This window comes from Bubalus bubalis, chromosome 21 (genome assembly GCF_019923935.1).
Source record: "Bubalus bubalis isolate 160015118507 breed Murrah chromosome 21, NDDB_SH_1, whole genome shotgun sequence".
NCBI lineage: Eukaryota > Metazoa > Chordata > Mammalia > Artiodactyla > Bovidae > Bubalus > Bubalus bubalis.
This window is the reverse complement of record NC_059177.1, coordinates 50073951-50097880: the sequence shown is the minus strand read 5'-3', so window position 1 is coordinate 50097880 and position 23930 is coordinate 50073951. Positions and strand designations below refer to the sequence as shown.

Sequence of the window (23930 nt, the reverse complement as noted above, 5' to 3'; positions counted from 1 at the left end):
CTCCCTTTCTGGCCCCCAGAAGCCAGAGGAATCCTGTAAAATCTTAAATCAGACTCTACTGCCCTCATTACCCTCAGGCCAGTCCTAGTCTTTCCTCAATCAGAGGCTACACCCCAGCATTCAAGGGGACCCTAGTTTGGAATCCCCAGACAAGGTTGCCCAGGTTCCTGCTCCTCAAGAATTCGGTATTCCCTTCTGTGAAATGGGTGCACAGTGATGTTCTGACCAATGTGAGCTAGAGGCCCTCATCCTTTCTAAGACTCCACAGATAGCACAAGTGGAGCCCCTGATTCCTGGATGCAGGTTCAGAGGCCAGGTAAGGCCAAGGGGTCCACTCCACCCAGTTATGTTCGGAAATTAAACCCTCACAGGACAGGATGGCACCCTGTCCCAGGGCAGGGGGCGTAGGCTTGGCTTCACTGCCCTGCCAACCACATGTGGAGCAGGGAGGTTCATCATTCTGGATGGAGTGCTTAGCAGGCACTAGGTTGGCCCGGGCAGTCCCAGCTCCCCACTGCCTGGCATCCGCCCTGCTACCTGACACTCCTCTAAGGCAAGAGGCCATGGGCTGTAATGGGGAGATTCTCTGCATGGAGCCTTCCTCCTTGGCCAGTCCCAATGCTGCTGTGCCCCAGATGCCTTACAGCCCAGAATAGGCGATGGTGCTGGCCAAGATCCTCCATTTCCTGGCTCCTGAGGGATGGAGACCCAGATGGGATACTCTGGCCTTAGATCTCTGGTCTGAGACTAAGGACAGTGGCCTCGTATTGTAGCCCTTCCTCAGGGAAGGCCTGAATCCAGGCTAAGGGAGGAGGACCAGGATGGCAGGGTGCCCAGGGTCTGCCCACCAGCCCCTCCTGCTTCAGGGGGTTGCCTTATCTGGGCCCCATTTCCCTGCTGGCAACGAGGGACCAGGGGAGGCCATGCCGCGGCTGTCACGGAAGGGACATTCCCCAGTCATTTGGAACTAAGTAAGTCCAGATCTCTGCTTGCAGGCCTGGCTGCAGGACCCTCCCTGGGCCCCCCTCCCCCAGGACTGTGGCCACACAGACACATGGAAGGGGATGTGTGCAGCAGATGTGGGCCTGGGAGGCAGCCAGAAACCCACAGGATCAGAGCCCAGCGCACTTAGCTTGGTTGGGGGCCTGCCCTGGTCTCCCCTAGCTCTGAGACACACCTCTGCCTGAAGGACTATGCCTGCCCCTGGCCGGGAGGGGGTGGGGGGTGCTCACAACTAGATTTTCACTGTCTTTAAAGCCAAGGCAAAGTTGACCTTGAGTCTCTGGGGCCGTAGCTGGAGACACTCTCTCCTTAGACCCTTTCTTCCGTGGAGGAAGAAGCAGCACATGGGCACCCATACCTGCGCTGTCCGCAGCTTCAGGGAGTGGGAGCAGAGGCCCAAAGATCAGGGTAGGAAGCAGCGCCCAGCCCCTGGCCAGAGTGCAGAGGGGCCCTGGGCAGAGCCCTTCTTTCATTCAGTGATAATGCTATATACCAGTCTCTGTTCTGGGTGCTGGGGGAAAAGCAAATAGAACAATTCCTACCCTCTTGATGCTGATAGTCTACCAGGGGTAGAGAAATGGACAATAAACAATAAGCAAAAAAAAAAAAAAAGAAGTAAAGGAGGAGAAAAAGAGAGGAAGGGAAGGGAAAGTCAAGCGCATTGGGGTGGTGGTGACAGATACTACTCGTGACAGGGACTATCTGAACAAAAATCTGAAGGAGGTAAGGGAGAAGCAGGGGGATGCCTGCAGGAAGATCATCCAGGTTAAGTCAGTTCAGTCGCTCAGTTGTGTCCAACTTTTTGAAACCCCATGAATCGCAGCACACTAGTCTTCCCCCGTCCATCACCAACTCCCGGAGTTTACTCAAACTCATGTCCATCGCATCGGTGATGCCATCCAACCATCTCATCCTCTGTCATCCCCTTCTCCTCTCGTCTTCAATCTTTCCCAGCATCAGGGTCTTTTCCAATAAGTCGGTTCTTTGCATCAGGTGGACAAAGTATTGGAGTTTCAGCTTCAGCATCTGTCCTTCCAGTGAATATTCAGGACTGATTTCCTTTAGGATGGACTGGTTGGATCTCCTTGCAGTCCAAGGGACTCTCAAGAGTCTTCTTCAACACCACAGTTCAAGAGCATCTATTCTTCAGCACTCAGCTTTCTTTATAGCCCAACTCTCATATCCATACATGACTACTGGAAAAGCCATAGCTCTGACTAGACGGACCTTTGTTGGTTAAGGGAATGGTCATTGAAATGTGCCTGGTGTGAGAGGAAGAGAGAGAGGAGGCCGTAGCCAAGAGCAGGAGGACGTGAGTCAGAGATGAGGAGGGGGGCTGGGGAGACAGCCACTGCAAGGACTTGGCTTTGACTCTCAAGGAAGTAGGAGCCATTGAGAACTTTGGTCAAGAGAGAGACAGGCCCTGGCTTCCATTTTAACAGAGCTTCTCCGAATCCTGGCTGGTTAGCAGGAGGCAAGAGCAGAGGTAGGGAGCCCATTAAGCTGGCTCCTGTCCCTGTCAGGCCAGAGGCGAGATTGGCCGCGGAGGTGGTGGCTGCAGAGCTGGCGGCCAGGGAGAAGGTAGGAAGTGGTCACCTGACATTTTATATATTTTAAAGGTGAAGTTGAAAGGTCTAGATGGAGAGGTGAGAGTCCAGGCTGATTCAAAGACTTTTTGGCCTGAGCAGCTAGAAGGATAGGACTGTCTCAACTGAGCTGAGCAAAACCAAGGAGTGACTCCGGATCCAAGGTCTTTTCAGCCACACTCCGCACCCCCCACCTCTACCCAGTGGTGGGGGCTGCCCAACCATAAATAATCCTGGGCCCAGCCACCCAGAAAAACGCCCTGCACCATGGAGGCAGGGGAAATGCAGAATTCCCATCTCAGTTCTTAGTAAAGATTCTTTTCTGGAGCAGATAAGGATTGAGCTCTAGGCCCAGGACCTGGGCTCCCCAGCAAGGGCTGGGCAGGCCCGATTGGGTAAGGGATGGCTGTCTGGCCTCTATCTAAACAGGATATGCTCAGGCTGGCTGATGGTCATGGGTCACTTGGCAGCCAGCCAAGCTTAGGCTCACCCGACCCCCACCTCCCTCAAAATACAAACACACACACAGAGTAATACAAACATGGGATGAGATGAGTATGGGCAACTCAGATCCCATGACTCCCTCTTTTGTTCACTCTGAATGCACACGAGAAGCAGTGGCTGATGAGTCTCTGTGGGGCCCAGCCAGAACACAGACAGACCTGGGTGTCTCGGTCTCTGGATGGACTTGCAGGACCCCTAGGGTCTAAAAAACCTTCTGACCCAAACATTAGGACTGGCTTCCTGGGAGGTCGTGTCTTCCCAGAGGCCTACAGGATCTAGGAGGAAATAGGAAAGACATTCCAGCACAGGGGATCAGCATGTGCGAAGACCCAGAGATGAGAGCAAGGGCAGAACTCTTCAAAGAGGCCTGGGAGGCCTGCAGAGTGGAAGGGGAGGATGAAGCTGCCTCAAGAAGGGAGCCTGGCCCCTTGTGCAGAAAGGGACAGTGTGTGGAGGGTGATGGAGGTGGCCACAGGCTCTGGGCTAGAGGATACACAGGGCTTACACTGGTACTGAAGAGCATTCCTAGCAGAGGGGACAACAGCAGAAAAGGCCTAGAGGCAGCTTTGGGGAGCAGCCAGGGAGGTGAGTTGTTCCAGCTTTTGATCGGCTTGGAGCCAGCCCCTGGGGCAGGCTGGGCAGAAGGCTGAGCCAGGCGTGGGTGACTCCTCACCGCCCGCCCCCTTCCCGGTGCAGCAAGCACGGCCTTGTACCCCCTCCTGGGGGCCCCCTTTCCATCACTCCCCCTCTCTGGGATCCAGTTCCGGGCGGGTGGGGGCTGGGCCAGAAAGCAGGCAGCGCCTGGGGCAGAGGAGATGAGAAAACCAGAAAGTGGGGAAACCTGAGCCAGCAACGCTAGGGCTGGGCGGGCCAAGGCTTGCTCAGCCGGCTAGGCCCGGGAAACAGGTTCCCCGGAGACCCAGGCAGAGGAGAGAGTGATGGTTTAGTGGGCCACCTTCGTGAAGGGGGCATGGCCGGTCCCTGAGGCCCAGGCCTGCCTTGTCCAGCCTTCCAGATGCAGGGACCAAGAGGGCAAGTTTTCTCAAGTTTACCCACAGTGGAGGCCAGATAGAGGCACATAGTGTAGACAGAGGTTAGACAGGCAGCAGGGGGCCCAGGGCTGCACTTCAGCCCCCAACAGCACAGCCTGGAAGAGCAAGAAGGAAACTAAACAGGCATGAGCACTGCCAGAAACAAAGGCTGGGCCAGGCTGAAGGCTGGGGGTGTCTGGGGGAGACCTTCAAAGCTCTCCTGCCTGTTACCAGCACTATCCCCATGGGTGGTGGTGACTGGGACAAAGGGGGCCAATTCTTTCTCAATTGTAGCCCTCACTGTCAGTCTCTGTGGGACCTCAGGAGCTCTGGGAAGCTGAGCCCAAGGCTGAACAGCCAGGATGTCACCCCAAGGGCCTGTCCTCATGTAGGAAGGGAGAGGGCACTGCTCCAGGATGGGAACCCCAGAGAATCGGTCAAGGTGGGGAACCAGACCTGGCTTAACATCTCTGAACTTCCTACCACCTTGCATGTCCAGAGCAGCACTAGTGTGGGCCACAGGGACTGGGCATGCCTGGGGTCTGGGTGTCGACAGAGGAAGGAGGGACAGAGGCCAGGCAAGGGTCAGCCTGGCCTGGCCTCTGTTCAGGTGGCCCCATGGGGCATCCTGGGTGGCTCTCAGGTGGAGCTGGCACAGCTGAGTAGCACTGAGACAGAAAGACAGAAGGACTCAGGGTGGCTGTGAGAGTGTCGGGTTGGGGCAGCCAGTCCAGAGGAGCTGGGTAGCAGGCAGGGAGTTGGCTCCTGGCCTCTTGGCTCATGTTCTGTCTTGGATCTGGTGTTACAGGGATTTGCCCTCTTATTCATTCAATAAAGATTTATTGAAGTCCCTAAGTGCCACGTATGGCTCTAGCGCTCATTGCCAGCCCCCGCAACACTGGTCTGCAGGCCCTTGGCTCCAAGTGGGCCCCGTGGCCTGGCGCTTCCCTCCTGGAGCCTTCCCGTAGCTCCGGAAAATGCTGCCTTTCTCACACCACAGCTGGTAGTTACAGGCCTCACTCCGCTTCTCCCGGTCTCCTCTTCCTCAGCTGTACAGTGGGGCAGCAGGACTTGCTTCTCAGTGGGATTGTGAATGGCATGCAGGGCTTCCTGGTCAGGCATCAGGCTGGTTTCAAGGGGTCCCCTGAAACTGGAGACAAAATCACCGTAGGCTACAATGTTCCTCCCAATAATACCTATTTTATATATATAATAACATATATAGTGATACAAAGTGCTCATCCCAGCATGATACACAACAGGACAAGGGTGCAGTACGGATTCACTGCTGCAACTATGATTGTTTTGATTTCTATTGATTATTCAACCTTCTCACAGTCATTACAAGAGAACTGGCATCATTCCACTATGTGTAGCCAAGCCTAGCTCTAACTCTCTTCTCTTCTGCTGTCCCCTTCCTCCGATACCACTGCCACCAAAGGCCTCCGTGTGCTGAGAGGCCTGTGTGTGTCTGAGAGGTGTTCCACGGATAAATCAGCTGAGTCTCTTTCCTTCCCAGCTCAGCACCCTGGAGTCATTTTTGCCAAGTCGCCACAGGTCTGCTTTAATGACCAGGATGATGATCATGCTGGTAGTGGTGACAGAGGTGGCCAGGGAGCTCCGGGATGGTGGTGGAAGGGATGGCTCTGGAAACCCTCAGCAGTGATGGTGGCACAGGCTGCACTGGTAAAATGGTGGTGCAGTGGCAGTGACCTCAAGGGTGACCCTCATACAGAGAAGGGGGAAATGAGGAGGAATGATTGACACGGTGTTTTTAAATGAGGCATGATGGTGAGAGATGCACAGGCGCTGTTACTCCAGCCACTGTATCTGCAGGCTGGTGTTTGCTCACATCCAGTGGCCAGCCTCCGCTTGGAGCATGCGAGCCAGCAGTCCAACTCTAAGTCCGAGTCAGGAGACCCTCAGCAGGATCCCTAACATACCTAACAACCTACATTTGCAGTCAACCAGCCAATAGGTCAGAGTGAGAGATGTCTTGGGTGGGGGGTTAGCCAGGAAGAGAAGGGAGAGGAGGAAGAGAGAAAGGCGAAGAGAGTGAGGAGGAAGCAGACAAGGAAAAATAGGGGGAGAGGAAGGAGGGGAAAACAGCTTCCCTGGTGGCTCAGATGGTGAAGAATCTATCTGCCTGCAATGCGGGAGACCTGGGTTCTATCCCTGGGTCAAGAAGATCCCCTGGAGAAGGGAAAGGCAACCTACTCCAGTATTCTTGCCTGGAGAATCTCATGGACAGAGGAACCTGGCGGGCTATGGGCTACAGTCCACGGGGTCACAAAGAGTGGGACAGGACTAAACACACACAAGGAGTGGGGAAAGGAGGGGAAAAGAAAGAATAGAAAAGAGAGAAGAGGAGAAAGGGGAGGGAATAGGAGAAGAGGGACAAGGGAGAGGAAAAAGAGGCCCATGCCCATTGGGACCTTGTCAAAGTGCATGGGGCAGGGCTGAGTCTGTGGTCCTGGCTGGTGAGGCCATGGCCTTGGCCATCGCGTTAGGTTGGGTGGAAGGTCCCTTCCTGGGATCAAGGTGGGCCCGAAGCTCAGTTGCAGAGCCCTAAAGTCTGCAGCCCTCAGGAATCCACTTGAAAGCAAATGTCGCTTTCAGGAGCCCCTAGCTGGCTTCTCTGGGATGTGGAAATATAAGGGGTGGGTCCGTGGAGCTACTGGCTTGAAATAGGGCTGGCTGCTGGGGAGATCACAGGGAGCCCTAGAGCTGTTGGATGGAGCTGTAAGGCTGACCTGGCCTGGGCTGGAGGTGGAGGACAGGTCCAGCAGTGTCAGCCGTCCCAGGGGCTGCACTGCCACCTGCTGAGCGGCCCGGGCAGTCCTGGGTCCTGAGCTGCGGGGCTCACGCGAGGCCAGGCGTGGCGGGCAGCGAGTGGGAAGGACGGACACGGCAGGGGGTGCGCAGGTGAGCGCAGCCTCTTGCTCTCTGGCGCGCCTGCCCTTCCCGCCAGGGAGTTGAGTGCCCGGGTAAACACCAGGCGCGGTGTGCGCGGTGTATCCACGGAGAGACAAAGCCGGGGCGGGGCGGGGGCGCCGCCCGCGAAGCCAGGGCGGGGGCGCAGGGTGCAGGTTAGCCTTACCGGGCGCGGGCTGCCCCACCGCCTGGAAGCACCGAGCCCACCCCGCGGACAGGTGGAGCGGGGGCGGGACGGCGGCCGGGCGGGTCCCGCCCTGGGGGTGGGGCCGGGCGGGGCGGGCGGGGCGGGGCCGCACTATGCAAATGTCGCCCACGGGCGGCCAATTGCCGGCGCTCCCCGCGCGGCTCCGAGCGCCCCGTCCCGCCGGCGGCCGCGAGACCAGAGAGAGCGAGCCAGCGAGCGAACGGCCGCGGCCCGGTGAGCCCCGGGCGCAACCCAGCGCGGCCGCCCGGCCCCACTCCAGAGACCAGGCGAGCACAGTGCCTGTGGGCCAAACCGAGCGCAGCGCCCCGAAGCCGAGCGCGCGCTGTCGCCCGCGCCCCGCGCCGGGGAATGCGCCCTCGGCGCGCCGGCCAGGGGGCGCCCGCAGCCCACCCGGGGGGAGGCGGCCCCGAGCGCCCCTGAGCCTTCCCATGGCCCGGGATGGGGTCCGGGGCCTCGACTGCTGACGCGCCCAAAGCCAGCAGACCCCGTTAAGCCGGGGCCGCGGCGCCGACCCCGGCTCAGGCACAGCAGCGAGAGGGCGCGGGCAGGGCCATGGCCCCGGGGGGCCGCTAGCGCGGACCGGCCCAACCGGGAGCCGCTCTGCTGCCGCCGCCGCCGCCACTCGGGAGCCCAGGCCCCGCCGCCGTGGAAGAGGTGAGTGCGGCGGGAACCGGGAGGGAGCGGGCAGGCGGCCGGGCCACCCCGCGATCCCTCTGGGACCCGCGGCACTGCAACTCTGCGGAAGTGTCTGGGGCGCGGGGCTCGGAGAGGCAGGGGGCTTCCCGCAGACGCGAGGACGACAGGACTAGAGTGGGCGCTGTACCTGTCAGGGCTGCCCGGACCCTCAACATCGAAACGACGTGGAGATGTGTGAAGGATGTGGCCTGCGGGGTCACCAGTGTGCAAAGCAACTTTTTCTCCGAGAGGTTCTGGGTGGGTGGGTGCTCCCATACTCCTCCTTGTTGCTATAGCTGGAGACCTGATGCCCCTTCCCCTGGCTGAGCTCTCCCACTAACGCCTTAGGCAGCTCTCTTCCCTAGTAGGTACCCCTGCCCTGTCTCAGTGTCGGAATCTGGGGATCGTCTGCTGGAAGGAAAGCGCTACCCTGGCAGCCCCCTCGTGGAGGGTCTCCAATATCAGCCGGGGCAGGACAGCCAGCCCCAAGGCTTTTCTCCCAGCCCTGTGCCAGCCCCCCGACCCCCAGCTGCTAGTCCGTGTCTACCTTCCAGAAGGGCATTTTGCTTGGATTAGGGGCCCTGCTGTATGTGGGTAGTAAGTGAGCTAGGAGAGCCTGCATCAAGCCCCCCCTCCACCCCAATCTGGTCAGGCTGGGGCCCAAGTGGTGGAGTGGGCAGGGGAAAGTAGGAGCTTGGTGGACTTGCCTAGAGCAGGTGGGACCAGAGAGTGTCAAGGTGGCCCAGGAGGGCTCAGCTGGAGCTAGGGCTGCAGGCCTGCCTGGATAAATAACTTCTGATTCTTGAGATAACTGTGTTATGAACACCAGCCCATGAACACCTGGGGGAGGTGGGGTGTGAACCTAAAGCGCTAATGTGTCGGCTCTGGAGATTGGGGGTTCTTGTCCTCATCAGTTCATCCAGACTGTGTCCCAGAAGCCCCTGTTCTAATTGCAGAGATAGAGAAACTGCACCCAGAGGTTGGTAGGTTCATGCCATTCCCGGGGGTTGAATGGAGATGGAGCCTTTTCCCAGGCTGCACAGGGAGCGTGCCCGGACCCTTGGGGTAAGGTGTCCTGGAGGGTGAGGACACTGGGCATGCTCCCCCCTGCTGCTGCCCCTCAGTTCTGAAGGAGCCAGGCCCGGAAGTGCGGGGGTTGGGGAGAGGAGGGAACCTAGCCTCAGCCCCCTGCTGCTCTAGGCACACCTTGAGGGGGAAGATGGAGCCAAGCCCAGGTGACCTTGACTGGGAAACTCTGACCACGAAAGAGGGGTTTTCAACACCAGCCGTGCTGGGGTGTCTCTGCTTCCTGGTCCATAGGGTGTTGGGGGAGGGGGAAGCCAAGGAGTCGGGAAGAAGCTCTGGCCTGCTGGAGGAGGGTGTCGGAGGAGCTAGATGGGGGGTGGGGTGCTGTTAATAATTTTTCCATCATGTCCCCCCCGCAGCATTTCCATCCAGTTCTCAGCTCGCAGGAGCCAACCTTCCTTCCCTGAGGCAGGCTGTCCACCCCCCTACCCGCGCCCCCCACCCCTCCAATCCCAAGAAGTCTGGATCAGGCTGGACAATGTGACCTCCCAGCCCCCTGCTCCACCCCCAGGTGCCTCCGGACCCCCTCGTCTGGCCGCCCCTCCCTGCGCCCCTTGCCAGCCCCAGCTCCTCGGTTCTTTGTTCCAGCGTCTCTCCTCCGTCCCTCCCTCTCTCCTCCCTTTCTCCTCCTCCCTCCCGCCTGCCTCCCTCCCTTGCTCCCTCCCGCCAGCCTTCTTTCCTTCCTTCTCTGCTCTCCTCCTGGTGGGCTCCCAGGTGGTGGCGGCTGTTCCTTCTCTGTCCACCCACCTGGGCTGGACCCGACTGCTCCAGGGGCTGCTCTGGGACTGGGGCTGAGTGGAGTGCATCCAGGGGCTGGCAGGGGAGAAGCAACTGTGGAAATGCCTGCCCCATCCCTATCTCTGTCCTCCTCTTTCTCCTCCTCCTTCCTTCTCCTCCTCTCCTCCATCCCCCAAGCTACCAAAGAGGGGGGCCTAGACTTGAGCCTGAGGCCCCAACAGATTTGAACATCCCCGGTTCACCCCTTTAAAAGGCCAAAGCATTGTGGGAGGTCCCTGTAGGGGCCCAGTAGAGCAGACCCTCCAGGTTCCTGGACTCCTTGGGGGGACTCCAACACCGTCCTTGGTGACCCTGACCTTGTCACCATGAAAATGGATGTAGGAGAAATGAGGTCACAGGGAGGAGGGGAGGCGAGTCACCCCAGCCCCCTGATACCTCGGATCAAAGCTCTCCAAGGGACTCAGCCTGCATCTAGCCCTCCCCGAGAGAGAGCTAGAGAGAGCTAGAGCAGCGTCTCCCCACTTCCTGAGCCCCACCCCACTAGCAGGTCGAGTTCTTGAACAAATATATATATATATATATATATATGCTTGTAAGGACTAGTGCAGGCATGCAAGTTTGGATGTGTGTATATCCACAGCTGTTAGAGGGGGCCTCCCAGGTGCACCTGAGGGTGCTGGTAACTGCACAGCCCTTTCTCCCACCCCCCCACCCCCCGCAATCAGGGCCTGCTATTCAGTCAGCTCCAGCTTTGTGCCCCAGCGGACAGGGGGCGCGGCTAGTTCTGATTCTCCCCTCCCTCAGCTAGCCTCCCTAGCACCTGTGATGGGAGGTTTTGATGGAACCTGAGAGGTACTGCAGGCACCCCGGAGAGGGTGTGTCCACAGAGAGCACCACATGGGGAATGGGTCAGGCCACTTGAAGCTGCACTTCCTGTCCGAGGAATCACCAGTGGTTTGCTTGCCAGGAGAGACAAGGGCTCAGGGGAGGTGGGTCCCGGGAGGACATCAGGGTCTGTCAAGTGGGACTGGACAGTCCTGATGTGGAGCCTTGCCTCAGTGGATGCCAGCCAGGGCAAGGGATTAACAGATCACAATACCCCTCACCCTCCCCTCCCCACCCCAGAGTCCTAGAAATGGGCCTAGGGTCCCTGTGTCCCATGAGAGAAGGAAATAGACCTGGCAGTTCTAGGGGGTGGGGCTCACATTGTCATTGTTGCCCCCACCCACAGTGCATCTGGGTTGGGGGGTGTTGGGAAGTTGGCGCTGATTTTCGCCGGGAGGGAGCAATATGTTCTGACAACTGGTGCTGGGCTGCGTTTACCCAACAGCCAGCCTGCCTGGGGAGACAATATTTGAAAAACATTGTGTGGAAACTTGGGCCTGCTGGAGGTTTGTATCAGAGCTCTGCCGGGGACACTGAGGCTGGCTCAGACCCTGCCCCTGGCCTGCTGGCCACCCTAGCTCCCCTTCTTTGGTCTCTGTAGGCAGAGCTGGAAGTTTCACGGGCAGGAAGTCCTTCTGTATGTCTGACCCGGATCCCTCCTGCTGTGATTTCAATAGAAGTAGACCCTGCTGTTCTTTGCCTTTCCTGTTCTGGCTGCCGTCTCTCTCTCCAGGCCATCTATGTGTTTCTCACTTATCCTCCACTCTCTCCTGCTCCCAACTCAAATCATCAGGCTCAGGTTTCCCTTTACTGAGAGGAGAGATTTGGCTGGAGCCTGCAGGACTGGACCCATCTCTTCCCCCATTCCCTGAAGTGGGAGAGGAAGGAACAGCCCATTTGGTTGGGGGGTGGATGCATGGAAACTGGAGAAGGATGTAAGATCACCTCCTTGAGCTGAGTCCTGTGAACGGAAGTCTGGAAGCTGTGGTTGGGGAAGGGTTGGGAAACGTCCACTGGCCCCTGTTAGCCCTGTTGACCCTAGGCTGCACCCAGTTGCTTGGTCTTCAGACCCATTGTTAGGGACAGGAAAGTATATGAGATTTTCACGTTATGGTATTCATGGCCCCAGGCTGAGGGTGTGAGCACAGAGGTACCTATCACCCTAGTTGTTCAGGTAGGGAAACTGAGGTACCTTTGACAGAATTACACAAGAAAATGTTGGTCGGACAGGATACCTTGCTCTGCCTCACATATTTCAACCTTGTTCCTCCTCCCAGGTATATAGACAGCTGCCTGACCCCTGGGCCCTAGGCCCCTTCCACAATGCCTGTCGCTGGTCTCCTCCTCTGGGCTTCCCTGCTCACTGGGGCCTGGCCAGCCGCCCCCGGCCAGGACTACTTCCCAGCCATGCCCCGGATCCGGCTCTCATATAAAGGTAAGAGGCTTCCTTGCAGTTCCCTGGCATCCCCCTGTCCAGAGCATTTTGTCCTGTTGCAAAGGAGAGAGAGGAGAGGTCAAAGCAAGAAAGAACAAATTGTACAGCCACATGGGTCACACTGGGTGGTTTGTAGGGGTTGTGGGAGGAGGTGACTTGCTGGGAAAAGCTAGAGACTGGACTGCTTAGACATTTAGAGAAGGGTCCTGAGTCTGGACTGCTTCTAGAGCCAGAATGTATGGTCTCTGGGCTCAAGTCTGCAGGGTGTCTGTCCATGCGATGACTGGGGGAGACAGAGGTGTCACATCTTTCAGATTTGTGCTTGCAGAAGCCCTTCCCTGCCACTGGTCCTGCCCTGCCTGATCGATCAGACAGTCGGACAGACACTGAGGCCTCCAAAAGCTAGAGGAACAGGACCTGCTCCTCTGGGGTGTGATGTGCTTGAGTAACCATCCTAGGGGTCTCTAGGTGGGAGGTGCTTCTAGGAATTGGGGAGGGTGCTCTTGTGCTGTGACTGGAGGAGTCTAGGGCCCCTGGTGAGTTCAGGGAGAACATGTGCTGTTATGACAGGCCCGAGATGCCCAGTGAGCACTTTGCCTGAAATCACCGGAAGGTTTTTGGGCTTCCCTGGTTGGCTCAGCCATAAAGAATCCGCCTGCAATGCAGGAACCGCAGGAGATGTGAGTTTGATCCCTGGGTTGGGAAGATCCCCTGGAGGAGGGCATGGCAACCCACTCCAGTATTCTTGCCTGGAGAATCCCATGGACCAAGGAGCATGGCGGGCTACAGTCCCTAGGGTCTCAAAGAGTTGGACACGACTGAAGCAACTTAGCACGCACACACACAGTGGAAGGTTTTAATGATGAGTTGGGGTGTGCAGAGTGAGCCGCTGGTCCAGCTCCATCACCTTTGCAGCTAACCAGCTAGGCCGGTGAATACATGCGGCCCACATCCTCAGACATACCAGTGGCTCACTCACTAGCCACTAACTCAAAGATGTGATCTAAAGAGTCTACCCTTGGCCTGAGAAAAGAGATAGCGACTATACCTGGGGGACCTGGGGTCACTGCTGAGTTTTCAGCCTTGGCCCTCTGACCCAGAGTGACTTTATTCAGCTGCCTGTCCTGGGTGGGGCCAACTCAGCCCTGGCTGACTAGATTTCCAGGTATACTTGCTAGGGTGAGTGGCTGGGCCAGCCTTTCCTTCCTCAGGCTTGATGAGGCCCAGCCCCTCCTCACCATGTTCCCATGTCCCCTAGAAGAACCCCTCTCTTGGCCCCCATATCATTCCTGCAACTTGATGGGGGGAGTGGGGAGTGAATTTCTGAGAGTGTGCCTAGGGAGGGAGGAGTCCTACGCAGGGCCTGAGAAATGGGCAAAAGAATCGATCGTTTTGGGTCGTAAAAAACAACCCCTCTCCTAGGCCTGGGAAGGTGAGATATTCATTCCACTGATACTGCTACCATTCCCTGGTGGAAGTTCTCAGAGCATATTAATAAATATTGAAGGGGTCCCATCCTCCTCTTATTCCCTTCCCAACCCAGGGTGCTGGTAGGGAAAATAGAGCACCCCCCCACCCCCACCCAACAGGAGCTGGGAGGATGACTTGGTTTCCAGACCTTTGGAATCCTGGAGCCCAGACATCCACTCTGGGTATTTGTCATCATCTCGGAGACCTATGAGAACGAGACAGAAGGAGGGTCTCTGGACGCTCCTTTTAAACCTTCTTGGACCTGCAGGAGCAAAGGGACAAAAGATTTTGTTCCTGTTTTCCAGAGAGAGAAACTGAGGCTCAGATAAGGGCAGGGCCAAGGTCAGGCAGGAGGCAGAGGCAAGGCCAGAAATAGAACCCTGGTGTCCTGGTCTTGTCGACGCCTGACGCTCACATTGGTCAGGTCGATTCCCTCTCAATTAGCTCTGAAGCCGACACCCGCACTGACTAAAAGCCCAGCGCGCTGGCAGCCAGCCTGTGGCTCTGACTGTTGTGGAGCCTGGGGCGGGGCTGGAGGCTGCCTGGGGCCACCCCACCCCTGGGCCTCTGTGCCTTTGCACACGCAGGTTTCTCTGTCCTGAATGACCTTTCTGTCTCCCACTTGATCTCCTGTCCTACTTCTATGCATGGATGCCACTTAGTTTAGTAGATACTTGAGTCCCTGCCATGTGCCAGGCCCTGTGCTGAGTACTTGGGACTGTGCAGTGAACAGGGTGGGGCACTCCCAGACAAAGTGGCTGAAAAGACAGTGGACACCCAGTTGGCCCATGCCTCCTGGGAGCCCAGCACTTACTGTGCACCAGGCCCCAGGCACCCTTCCCCCCTGTCATGTTGGATGGTCTCAGCCAGGACATACCTATGGCGCGGCCCTCGGTGGTGGGTAGGCCCTCAGTGAGCATTTGTGGAGTGAGAATGGAGACTGACATCTACGGACCTGGGGGTCCTGGCCTGGCTGTGTCTAAGGCTGGGGGGACAGCCTCCTGCTGCATATACCCAAGGGGCACAGAGAGGGCTGCTGTTAGGAGCCCTGACGGTCACGGCGGCTCCGTGCCTCAGCTTCTCCATCTGTGGATAAGTGAAAGCCGCTGGCCTACCAGACCTCGGGAATTTGGCCTAGGCACATCCCCTCCCCTCCTTGGGCAGTTGGGAGATGCTAGTTCCAGCCCAGTCAGCCCAGACCCTCTAATAAGCCAGAGGTGCTGGTGTGAGGGGGGCCACGCTGCCCAGGACAGATAAAGGAACAAAGGCAGGAACTGGGCCAGGCTTGGGCTTGCTGCCTGCCCATCAGCCTGGGCACCCCAGCCAGGCCGAAAGCCTGGAGAGGGTGTAAGAAGGGGCCCAGTCGAAGCAGGAGGATTCCAATGGCCCATCTCCTGTCCTGTCCCACCAGAAGCACAGCCAGGGTCATGCAGAAATGAGGGTCAAATGGGGAAGGTTTTCCGGAGCAGGAGAGGCATTCTTTGAGTGCTCATGGATGCTTAGAACTAGTGACCTGGCCAGCAGGACCTTCTTTCTTCCATCTATCCTTGCCTGGGCCTGGAGTCCTCTTAACCCCAGAGTCACTGGCCAAGTCTGGCAGGAAAAAATACCCTCCTTCCCCTACTGTAAGATTGTCCAAGCCTTGGGGTATCACCTCCCACTGCAGAGGGAGGTGTGAAGGTCCTGCCAGCTCCTTTGTTCAGCCTAGGGAATGTTTACTTTTTCCCAGGAAGCCACCCCCACAAGACACAGCTCCTGCCTGGGCTGGCTTTGGCCAGGACTTGAGGTCAAGAGGTGTTTAGAGAGGGAAAGGGGTCTTGTGATGACATGAGGTGGCCAGGCTACTGAGAAACTGAGGCAGGAGTCGGGAGATGGAGTGGAAGGTCACCTTGCCAGGGGAGGTCAGGAAAGATTAAAATAATAGAAATAACAGTAGGTACCCATGATGATAACCAAGTGGTAGTCCCACCAAGACCTGGGGAGGAGGGCTGCCTGGGTTTCCTGTGAGGAATCAGACCCAGAGGCTTTCCTGGTCACTCAGGAGCCAGACTCAGATGGAATGTGGCTCCGCCTGATGCCCGAGCCTGTCCCAAGACTGAGGCTGGGGAGGCAGGCCCAGCCATCTCCCACGAGCTCGGGCTAAGCCTTGAGGACCCTGCTGTGCCGCCCGTAGCCTGTCCAGGCTTACTTCCCAAGGAAAGCACTGGGTTCGCACTGGGCAGGCTTCTTGTGCTCTCTCCCACTGGAGAAACAGCATCTGGGTTTGCTCCTTTCCTATGAATCCAGCTGTCCATCACCCCAGCCCCTCCACTGATCAGAGTCCCCTGGGAAGCTGTCTCCCTTCAGAGAAGGAAAAACAGTCCAGGAGAGGAAAGAGCTCCGACATCCAGAGCAGCCCTGGGGTTCAGCCTTCTCAGACTGGGCGTATCTGGCTTGGCCGGTGGGAAGGACATTCTGTAGGTGGCGGGTGAACAGGTGGGTGCTGATCACCGCCCCCCAGCCCACATCAGCCCAGCCTCTGAGTCTTTGGGGTAAATGGCCCAGAACAAGGCCACCACTTACATCATTTGTGTGTGGCTGAACGAGAGTCACCAGGCCTCCTTATTAGGAAATGAGGAGATTGGAGGTTAGGAAGGGTCACAGTCCGTTTACTTCGCCCAAGGGAGAGTGAGTATGGGGTGAATACGGACTGAAGTGGAAGTGTCTCTAGCAAGCCTCATCTTAGCTGCCCTGACTGAGCAGGGGTGGGCAGGCCTGGGGAGCTTAAGGACCCTCCCTTGCCCCCTAGGGGCTCCCTGGCCAGCCAAGCAGGCTTAGAGCTTGAGATTGAAAAGGAAGGGTGAGAAGGAGCTTGGAGGCCAGGGGTGGCACCAGAAAGCTGGGTAGATGGCTTAGACAGTTACAGTGAAACTTGGCGGTCACAAATTGGGGAGGGCTAAGTATTCCAGGATGAGCCAGACAGGGGAGGAAGGAAGACCCAAAGCACGAACTTGAGCCCAGATCCCTGCATCTGGGACCTCAATTTTCCTGGAAATGGGAGCTACCCCCTCTCCTGAGATGGACCTTCGAAGTGGCCACTTGGGGAGTTGGGAGGTCCTGGGGGGCTGGTTGGCTGCCCCTCAGCTGGCCATGGATCGTCGTCAGAGAGAGCAGGGCAGGTCCTTATGCTTGCTGAGAACCTGCCCGAGGCCCTGCCGGGGTCAGCCAGGCTAGGGCCGAGGGCCTCAGCTGTGGTCCTTCCAGGTCCCGCCAAGCTTCAGATGGGACCGCCGCTGGCTGGGCCTCCGCAGCACAGGCCTTGTCTCTGGGTGCCTGGCACGACGCCTGCCCCTCCCTCCCTGGCTCCAGCTTCTCTTGGCACAGAGTGAGGAGCTGGTGCATGCTCAAGGAGTAAATCATGTTCCTTGGCAGCCCCCGCTGCTTCGTAATCGTAAAGAATTTAAAGAGAAACCACCAAGATAAAAATCTCATCCTGGCCCATAAAGGCATCTTTTACCCTGTGGCTTGGGAGGCAGCGGCCTCAAAGTGGGCTCCTGGCTGTCTGCACCTGTGTATGCGCACCTCCAACCCCGTGACCCCTCCAGAGGTGGTGGGGGATCCAGAGGGATGTCTCCAAAGCTGTGGGTCTCCCTGACAACTGGGAGACCTCCATCTCCTCCCCCAGGTCAGGCAGAGCAGGGCACTTACATTTGGTAGAATGCAGAGGTGATGCTGTGCTGGTTAAGAGGGCTGGCCTGGAAGGCAGACAGACCCCTTCCTACCTTCTCAGCTGTGTGATCTCAGACGGGTAGCCTAAGCTTTCCCACCCCTGGTTTCTCCATGTAAGGTGAGGATGGCAGTGGTCCCGTGGAAGCAGCATCCGGAAGTCTCAAGCTGCCCAGCTTGCATCCTGGCCGTGGGTAGACCTTGCATAGTGAAGTCCCTCTGTGTCCTGCTGCCTCATCTGTAAAATGGGGATAAAAAATGATGCTGACCTCATTGTGTTTTGAGTATTAACTTTGTGTACACCGTTGTGGCTCTGGTGAAAGGAAGTCTCAGAAACTAGGAGCTACTCTGAGGTTGGCAGACAGGTGAGGGCTAGTCCTGGGGATGCCCAAGGAGTCTGCACCGCCTCACCTCTCCCTGTAGATTTCTACCCTGTGGTGAAGCAGACAGTGTCTGGAAAAGGCTGCAAAAGACGCCCTGAGCCCTGTGGGTGGAGTGGGGTCAGGAGGAGGAGGCCTTCTGCCGTGAGCATCTGGACAGGCATTTTGGAGGAAGCTTTATCTCCACCAGGGGAAGGGAGATTTCTGGAAGAACAGAAGCAGAGGCGGTGTGTGTGGTGCAGCACTTGGGGAAAGGGCAAGATGCTGGATGGGGCTCACTCTCGGTGGTAGGATATAGAGTTTGCGTTTTCTCCCTTTTGGGTTTGGTTTTTAAGCTCTTTCTTTCATGGCAGAGGTACCACATACATACTGGGGGAAAGACAGTGCATTTGGGGAGGGGGTGCCCTGGGGGGGTCTCTCCAGAGATGGGCGCCACAGTCTGGTTCGTGCCCATGATCATGGTGCCCATGATCAGCTGCAGTGACCCCCCCCATCCCCACCCCCACCCTGAGCACTGTTCTGGCTCCTACAGCTTGTGCTTGGGGTGACCAGACCTGGACTGCTCACTTGGACATCTACACAACTGGGCCGAGAGCGTGTTTGCTTGGCCTGACCTGGCGCTGTCCTGGGAATCTGAGCCCCGCCTCAAGAGAGCCCTTGGAGCTTTGGAGAAGCAGAGAAGATTCCTGCTGCATTTTTCTTAGAAATAGCAAGAGGGCCTTTGCCAGAGGCCTGGATGCCAGAAGGCTCCGATCTGAATCCAAAGCCCAGCTCACGTGGGTGCCTGAGCTTGGCAGGCCTGCAGGCCCCTGCCCCCCCAGCTTGCCAAGCAGCCCCAGGGAGAGGGTGGAGGCCTCCTGGGCTCCAGACCCTGATCACTGATCCTGACCCGACAAAGAATGGGGTCTGGGCGGTGGCTGCTGGCCTAGGTTCCAGGAGGCCGGCCGGTGGCCAGGGGAGGCCCAGTTAGGCTGACTTGTGCTGTTCCTGCTGGGACTGCCGGCAAGTATTGCCCATCTGCCGCATCTCTGCAGGGCAGGGACGGTCCCAAAGTAACAGCCCCTCCAGGGACCAGGAGGCCTTTGGGGCAAAAGGCCTTGGCTCCACTCCCCTCCCCCCAGTCTTCTTCCTTCCTTCCTGCCCCCTGGTCCCCTCTTGCCTCCATCTCCTCCGTCACCACCATGAACCCTGCTTGGCTTCCTACCCGGACATGCTCTTTCCTCTCAGGTCTCTGCACCCGGCCAAGAACCTTGTTTCTTCCCATTTAGGGCTCTGTGCTGATGCCCTCATTTCCTTCCAGGAGCAGAGTCCACCGTGTGGACCTGCTGGTCAGCCCGCGTGGGTGGCTCCTGTCGGTCTTACACTATAACTGCAGAGCAGCTGCTAGAATGCGGGGGCCTCGTGGGCTCCTGCGGCATCCGGGATAGAATGGGTGGCACTCCGGGCTCCTCTACCCAAGGCTGCCCATGCTGTCATTTTGCTCAGCACTCTCCAAGTCCCAGCACCAGGCCTATGTAGAGTACTCGCTGCCCTTCTGGACTGGTGACCAGCTGAGTCCTGCTGGACTCCTGACACAGCCCCTCCATATGCCCCAGGGCTGACCCTGAGCACACTGCTGCCTGTGTGATTATGCCTCAGTTTCCCCACCGGAATACTGGGGAGGGAGCTAAGATGATCTGGGATACCCTGGGAACCTCTGGGTGGGTGAATGGGGCTGCAGGGACGGACTCCAGGAGTCTGAAGAGGGCAGAGATGGGGGCGGGGCCCAGGGCAGGGGGAGGGTCTTGACACTCACCAGCCTTTTGGTCCTATCCTGGCCTGTCCATCTGGTTGATTTATCAGAGTAAATGAGCCATGGAGAGTTTGTTGTCTTTTGCAGTCACAGAGGGGAGGAGGAGGTGGAGTAAGGAGTGAGGGGCTTCCGGGCCAGGTCTGGAATGTGGGAGGAGGGGTGGGCCCCTAGGCCTGCGGAACTGGAGGCTCTGATCCACTCTCCCCACCTGAGAAAGGGATGGGTAACACCCTCCCCTCAGGACCCGCCCCTCTTCCCACTCACTTCCCACTTCTTGGGGGCACATTCCAGTGTGAGCTGCTTGCCTGGCTCAGGCCCTCTCCTCCCACCCCAGGCTTGGGGACTACCCTGCTCCTTCAAGCCTGCCTCCTTGACCACACTGTCTTTTCCAGGCTGGGCTCGAGCTCTGAACTTTGCCTGGCCCACAGATGCCAAAGGTGTCCTCCTAGGCACACCATTTGGGTCCAGGTAGGATGTCCTGGCCGCTGGAGCCACCAGCCCAGACCTAGAACAATCAGGCACCATGTGGGCCTGGGGCTGGGCAAGGTTCAATGGAGGCACCTAGATGGAGGGCCCCCTACCAGCTAGGACACAATGGTTGAAAGTCATTGGACATCCTTCTCGGGGAGAGATGTAGGGCCAACCTCTGCTCTCCTCCTGTGTGTGCCAGAGGGTGACCTTGCTGCCGCTTCCCACCTGCTGGTTTTTCCTGGGTCGGGATGAGCTGTGCCCCCAGCCTGTCTTCTCCTGGGCGGGGCAGGTGGGCGCTGGGGCGGAACGGGCGTGGGAACAGCATGCCTGGGCCTGCCGGGCCCCAGCCTCCAGCCCTTTGCCCCCAAAATGGGAGGGGAGCCCGCAGCAGAGTTTAGCCCAGCTGGGCTGCTCCAGCTTGGTGTTTACTGAACAGCTGCAGTGTTTACAGTAGCTCTTGAGAAGGGGCCCCTTGTTCCAGAGGATTTCCTATCCTGAGGGTCCCATCAAGGTCTGATCTTACTACCTCCCCATATCCCTGGGATAGGCATGTCAGGGAGCCAGGGACTACAACCATCTCCACCCTCTCCAGGGCTCGGCCACTGTCTTGGTGCCTGTCCCTCCACTGTCCACTGTGGCCTTGGGTCCCTCTCCCCTGGAGAAGCTGACATTCCCAGGAAGTGACAGCTCTAAGTGGTAAAATACGGTAACAGGGTCCCCAGTTCAGACTTTTAAATTAAATTCAATCAGAGCCGTTATTGAATATAAACACGCGGAGTCATTTACATGTTAATTATGTTGAATGGACTACGAGGCCATAATTAGTTGCTAATTGGGTGAGAGCTGCTGTAATTGGTTTTGTTGGCACCGACCTGGCTCACCTGCCTAGGGAGAAGAGGGGCAAGTATGGATGGCTCCTAGGGAGGCCTGTGGGTCTCCGCTCTGGACAGCCTGATGCAGAGATGGGACTGGAGAGGGAAGAGTTTGATGGGCTTGGGGCCAGAGGAACCTAGAGCCTGCCCCCCATCCCAGGAAGCAGACAGCTTAAGCCCTAGGCAAACCTCTGGGTCTGGCTTCTAGGGGGTTCCCATCTAGAACATCCCGAGGGGTGGCGGAGGGAAGGGACTGGGGGAATCAGCCCCTGAATCAAAGGTGACGTCCCTGCTCAGCCCCATGTGGGACCTGGACCTGAATAAATGGTACGTGCCTAGGAGAGAATTAGCACAAGGCACATGTCACCCTGGTGTATCCCTGCAGATGCCAGGACCCTGGCACTGAGGTATGTGGGAGGTGGGGTGCTGAGCAGGGAGAAAGATGCCTGCAAAGGCTTTAGGGCTGCCCTGCCCCCTGCTCAGCCTGGCTGGAGCTCCAGGGTTGCAAGGCTGCGGCCAGGGGCTGAGGCCTTCCGGCTGGCCGCTCATTAAAAGAGGATTAGGCTGGGAGCCAGGGGGCCAGCCCAGCCCCTAGGCCTTCCTCTGGGGCCCCTCACAGCTTGGGGGAGTGATGAAGGGGCTGGGGGCCACCCCTGCCCAGCGCCCATGAGGGTGTCCAGGAGGGACCCTGCCCCTTCTGCTCCTGCCCCCATCTCCTTTTCCATCTTGGTTTCCCTCCTCAGAAGGACTGGAGGATAGAGACCTAACAGAGACCCTGGTGCACCCCTGCCCCTCACCCTCCGCCTCATTTCTCTTCATCTTAGGAATTAGGGCTGCCCCAGCCCACATGAAGTCAGAGGTCAGGGCTGGGCTCCAGGACCTGTCCATCAGCTCGCAGTACCCATGCACAGCCCCGGAGGTGACACTGTCAGTCAAGGCCTGCGGCTTTGTAGGGCTGTAACCAAGGGGGCGGGGTACCCATCTCTGCTCCAAGACCCCCCTCTTGCAGCAGCCCCTGCCTCACTGGCGACAGACCTGGTGTCCTAGAGACGGGCAGCAGGGGTCGGGGGCCGCCCACTCGGGGTCTGCGGGTGAGGGCTGCAGACACGCCCCCTCAGCACTGTCCTCGCCCACCTCCTCCTTTCAAGTGAGGCATCAAGTGCTTCCCAGAGAGGAGGAAACAGAGACCCCCCCCCCAGGATTAGGCTCCTGTATGCTGAGAAAGTTCCTGCCCATGGACCTTTGCCAGGCCGTTCTGGGCCAGGACCCCAAGTGTCTAATGGCCATGGGAGACTGTCAAGGCTGGGAACGGCTGCGGAAATGAGGTGGCCGATGCCAGAAAAGGCTCTTCCTTCCCGATGACGGGAAAAGCCTTCCCGGATGTTACCCCACCCAGCCTGTGCCCAGCCTGCAAGAGGGCCTGGGGGTGGGGAGCTCGTCCCTGGAGCATCATCCAGGCACACCACCCTCTCTCCTCAAAATGAGAGCTCATCCAGACTTGAATCCCTGGCACCCGCAGAGCCTTGGATTGGGCTGGTTGTGCCCTGGCCCCTCCGTCTGTATTTTCCTGGGGTTGCGGCAGCGGGGTGACACCCCTGCTATCAGAGCTGGGCCTGGAACAAGTGGAGCAGAGGTGGGGACTGGCCTGAGGACGTGAGCAGCCTGGGTCCATGTCAGCTCCTCCTCGCACACCCATGCCTGCTTAGGCCCCCAGGTGCCCTGGGCCCAAGTCCCTGCCCCTCAGTGGAGCTGGCAGCCCTAGGCTCTAGGCCTGCTGACGCTGCAGGTGTCAGAGCAGGATGCCCAGGACTACTCAGCCACCACCTGCCTTCAGCCGCACTTCTTGGAGGAGTGAAGACCCCCTGTTCTTTCACCCTGTGGCAGAGGGGAGGTGGGGACAGGATACTAGTTTCAGTCCTTGCCTGGTGAGCAAGGTGAGCGCCACTCTCCCCGGGGCCTCAGTCTTCCTGTCTGGAGCTGGGGCTGCAGGGCTGTCACAGGGACCCCTGTTGTAATTCTTTACTACAATCTGGCTTGCAGGAAATGAGCACTCAGTGACCCCAACTGGGCTCCTGAAGCCCATGCCAGGAGCCCATGGCAGGGCCAAAGATTCCTGGCCCCTGTCCCACCCCTTCCCTACTCTATACAGCCTTATGGGGGTTCCCCACACCCGCCTGTTTCCACAGTGACCAAAACATCACATCCTGTGACAACAGAGCCATTGACGCCATATCCCGTGGTCACTGGGAGGGGTCCCGAGGGTCCTGAGTCATGTGCCCTGTAAGTGGAGGACGAGTCACCTTCCAGCCCTGGCCCTCCTGGCAGGCAGTCCCCACCACCACCACCAGGATGGGCTCTGCCAGAGCTGCCCCCTCCTTCAGTCCAAAAGGCCGTGGACCTGGGCGGGAATCCCGCGCTCTGCGCACTCCGATGTGTCACTTTCCTGCTCTGCCTGTCATCTGTAAACTGGATGCTGTGAGCACAGGGCTTTGCTCGTGACAGACACGGGATGACTAAGTGAGAGGCTCCCTCCACTCCCATCTCTACCCACAGGACGGGGACCCGGAGGGAGTGAGGAAGGGTCAGGTCAACAAGCCTCCTGCTCCTCCTGTAGGTCTGTTTCCTCACTGCTGAATGGCCCTCTTCTCTGTCCTCGCAGCACTTTGAACTTGAGAGGGGGATTTGGAAAACTTGAGGGGTCCTGGCACTGTAGAGTGGGAGGGCTCAGATTATAGGGGCCCACGGGGCTGGGCAGGGATGTAGGGATTATAGCCGGTTGTATCCCTGGGGCTAGGTATTTGAAATTCCCCCCAACCCTAGATCCCTGTGTCTGAAGGTGCCCACTTGAGCCTCGCCTCCCTTCCCCCTGTTGCCCCCCAAATGCCCCCTAGCCCAGCAGGACGGATAAGGGCACTGTCAAGGCCATGCCCCCAGCCAGGGTATAAATAACCCCTGGCGGGCAGTCCCAGCCTGGGGGGGCTCCGCTGGCAGCCCCACTTCCTCTCTGGCCACTTCCTGGCCCTGGGGGTGAGGGAGTGTTTACTTTCCTGTTGTCACGATGGCTGGGTGGCCAGGCAGGGGACTCCGAGTGGCCCAACAACAGGTGCAGGACAGGTGCCCAGGCTGCCCTGCCCAGGACTTCAGAGGCACCGCCAA

The 23930-nt window shown here is 58.3% G+C and overlaps 1 protein-coding gene across 2 annotated transcripts in view; it reads left to right on the top strand.

Annotated features, from left to right (window-relative positions):
* The first annotated feature begins 7450 nt into the window (after positions 1-7450).
* The window catches only part of SEMA3F (semaphorin 3F), a 28748-nt gene continuing 12268 nt past the window's right edge, over positions 7451-23930 (top strand). For both annotated transcript variants that reach the window (XM_025271982.3, XM_025271981.3), the window contains exons 1-2: positions 7451-7919; positions 11927-12084. In XM_025271982.3, the coding sequence (XP_025127767.3) occupies positions 11973-12084 (112 nt within the window). In that variant the 5' untranslated portion in view covers positions 7451-7919; positions 11927-11972. The remainder of the gene's footprint in view (positions 7920-11926; positions 12085-23930) is intronic.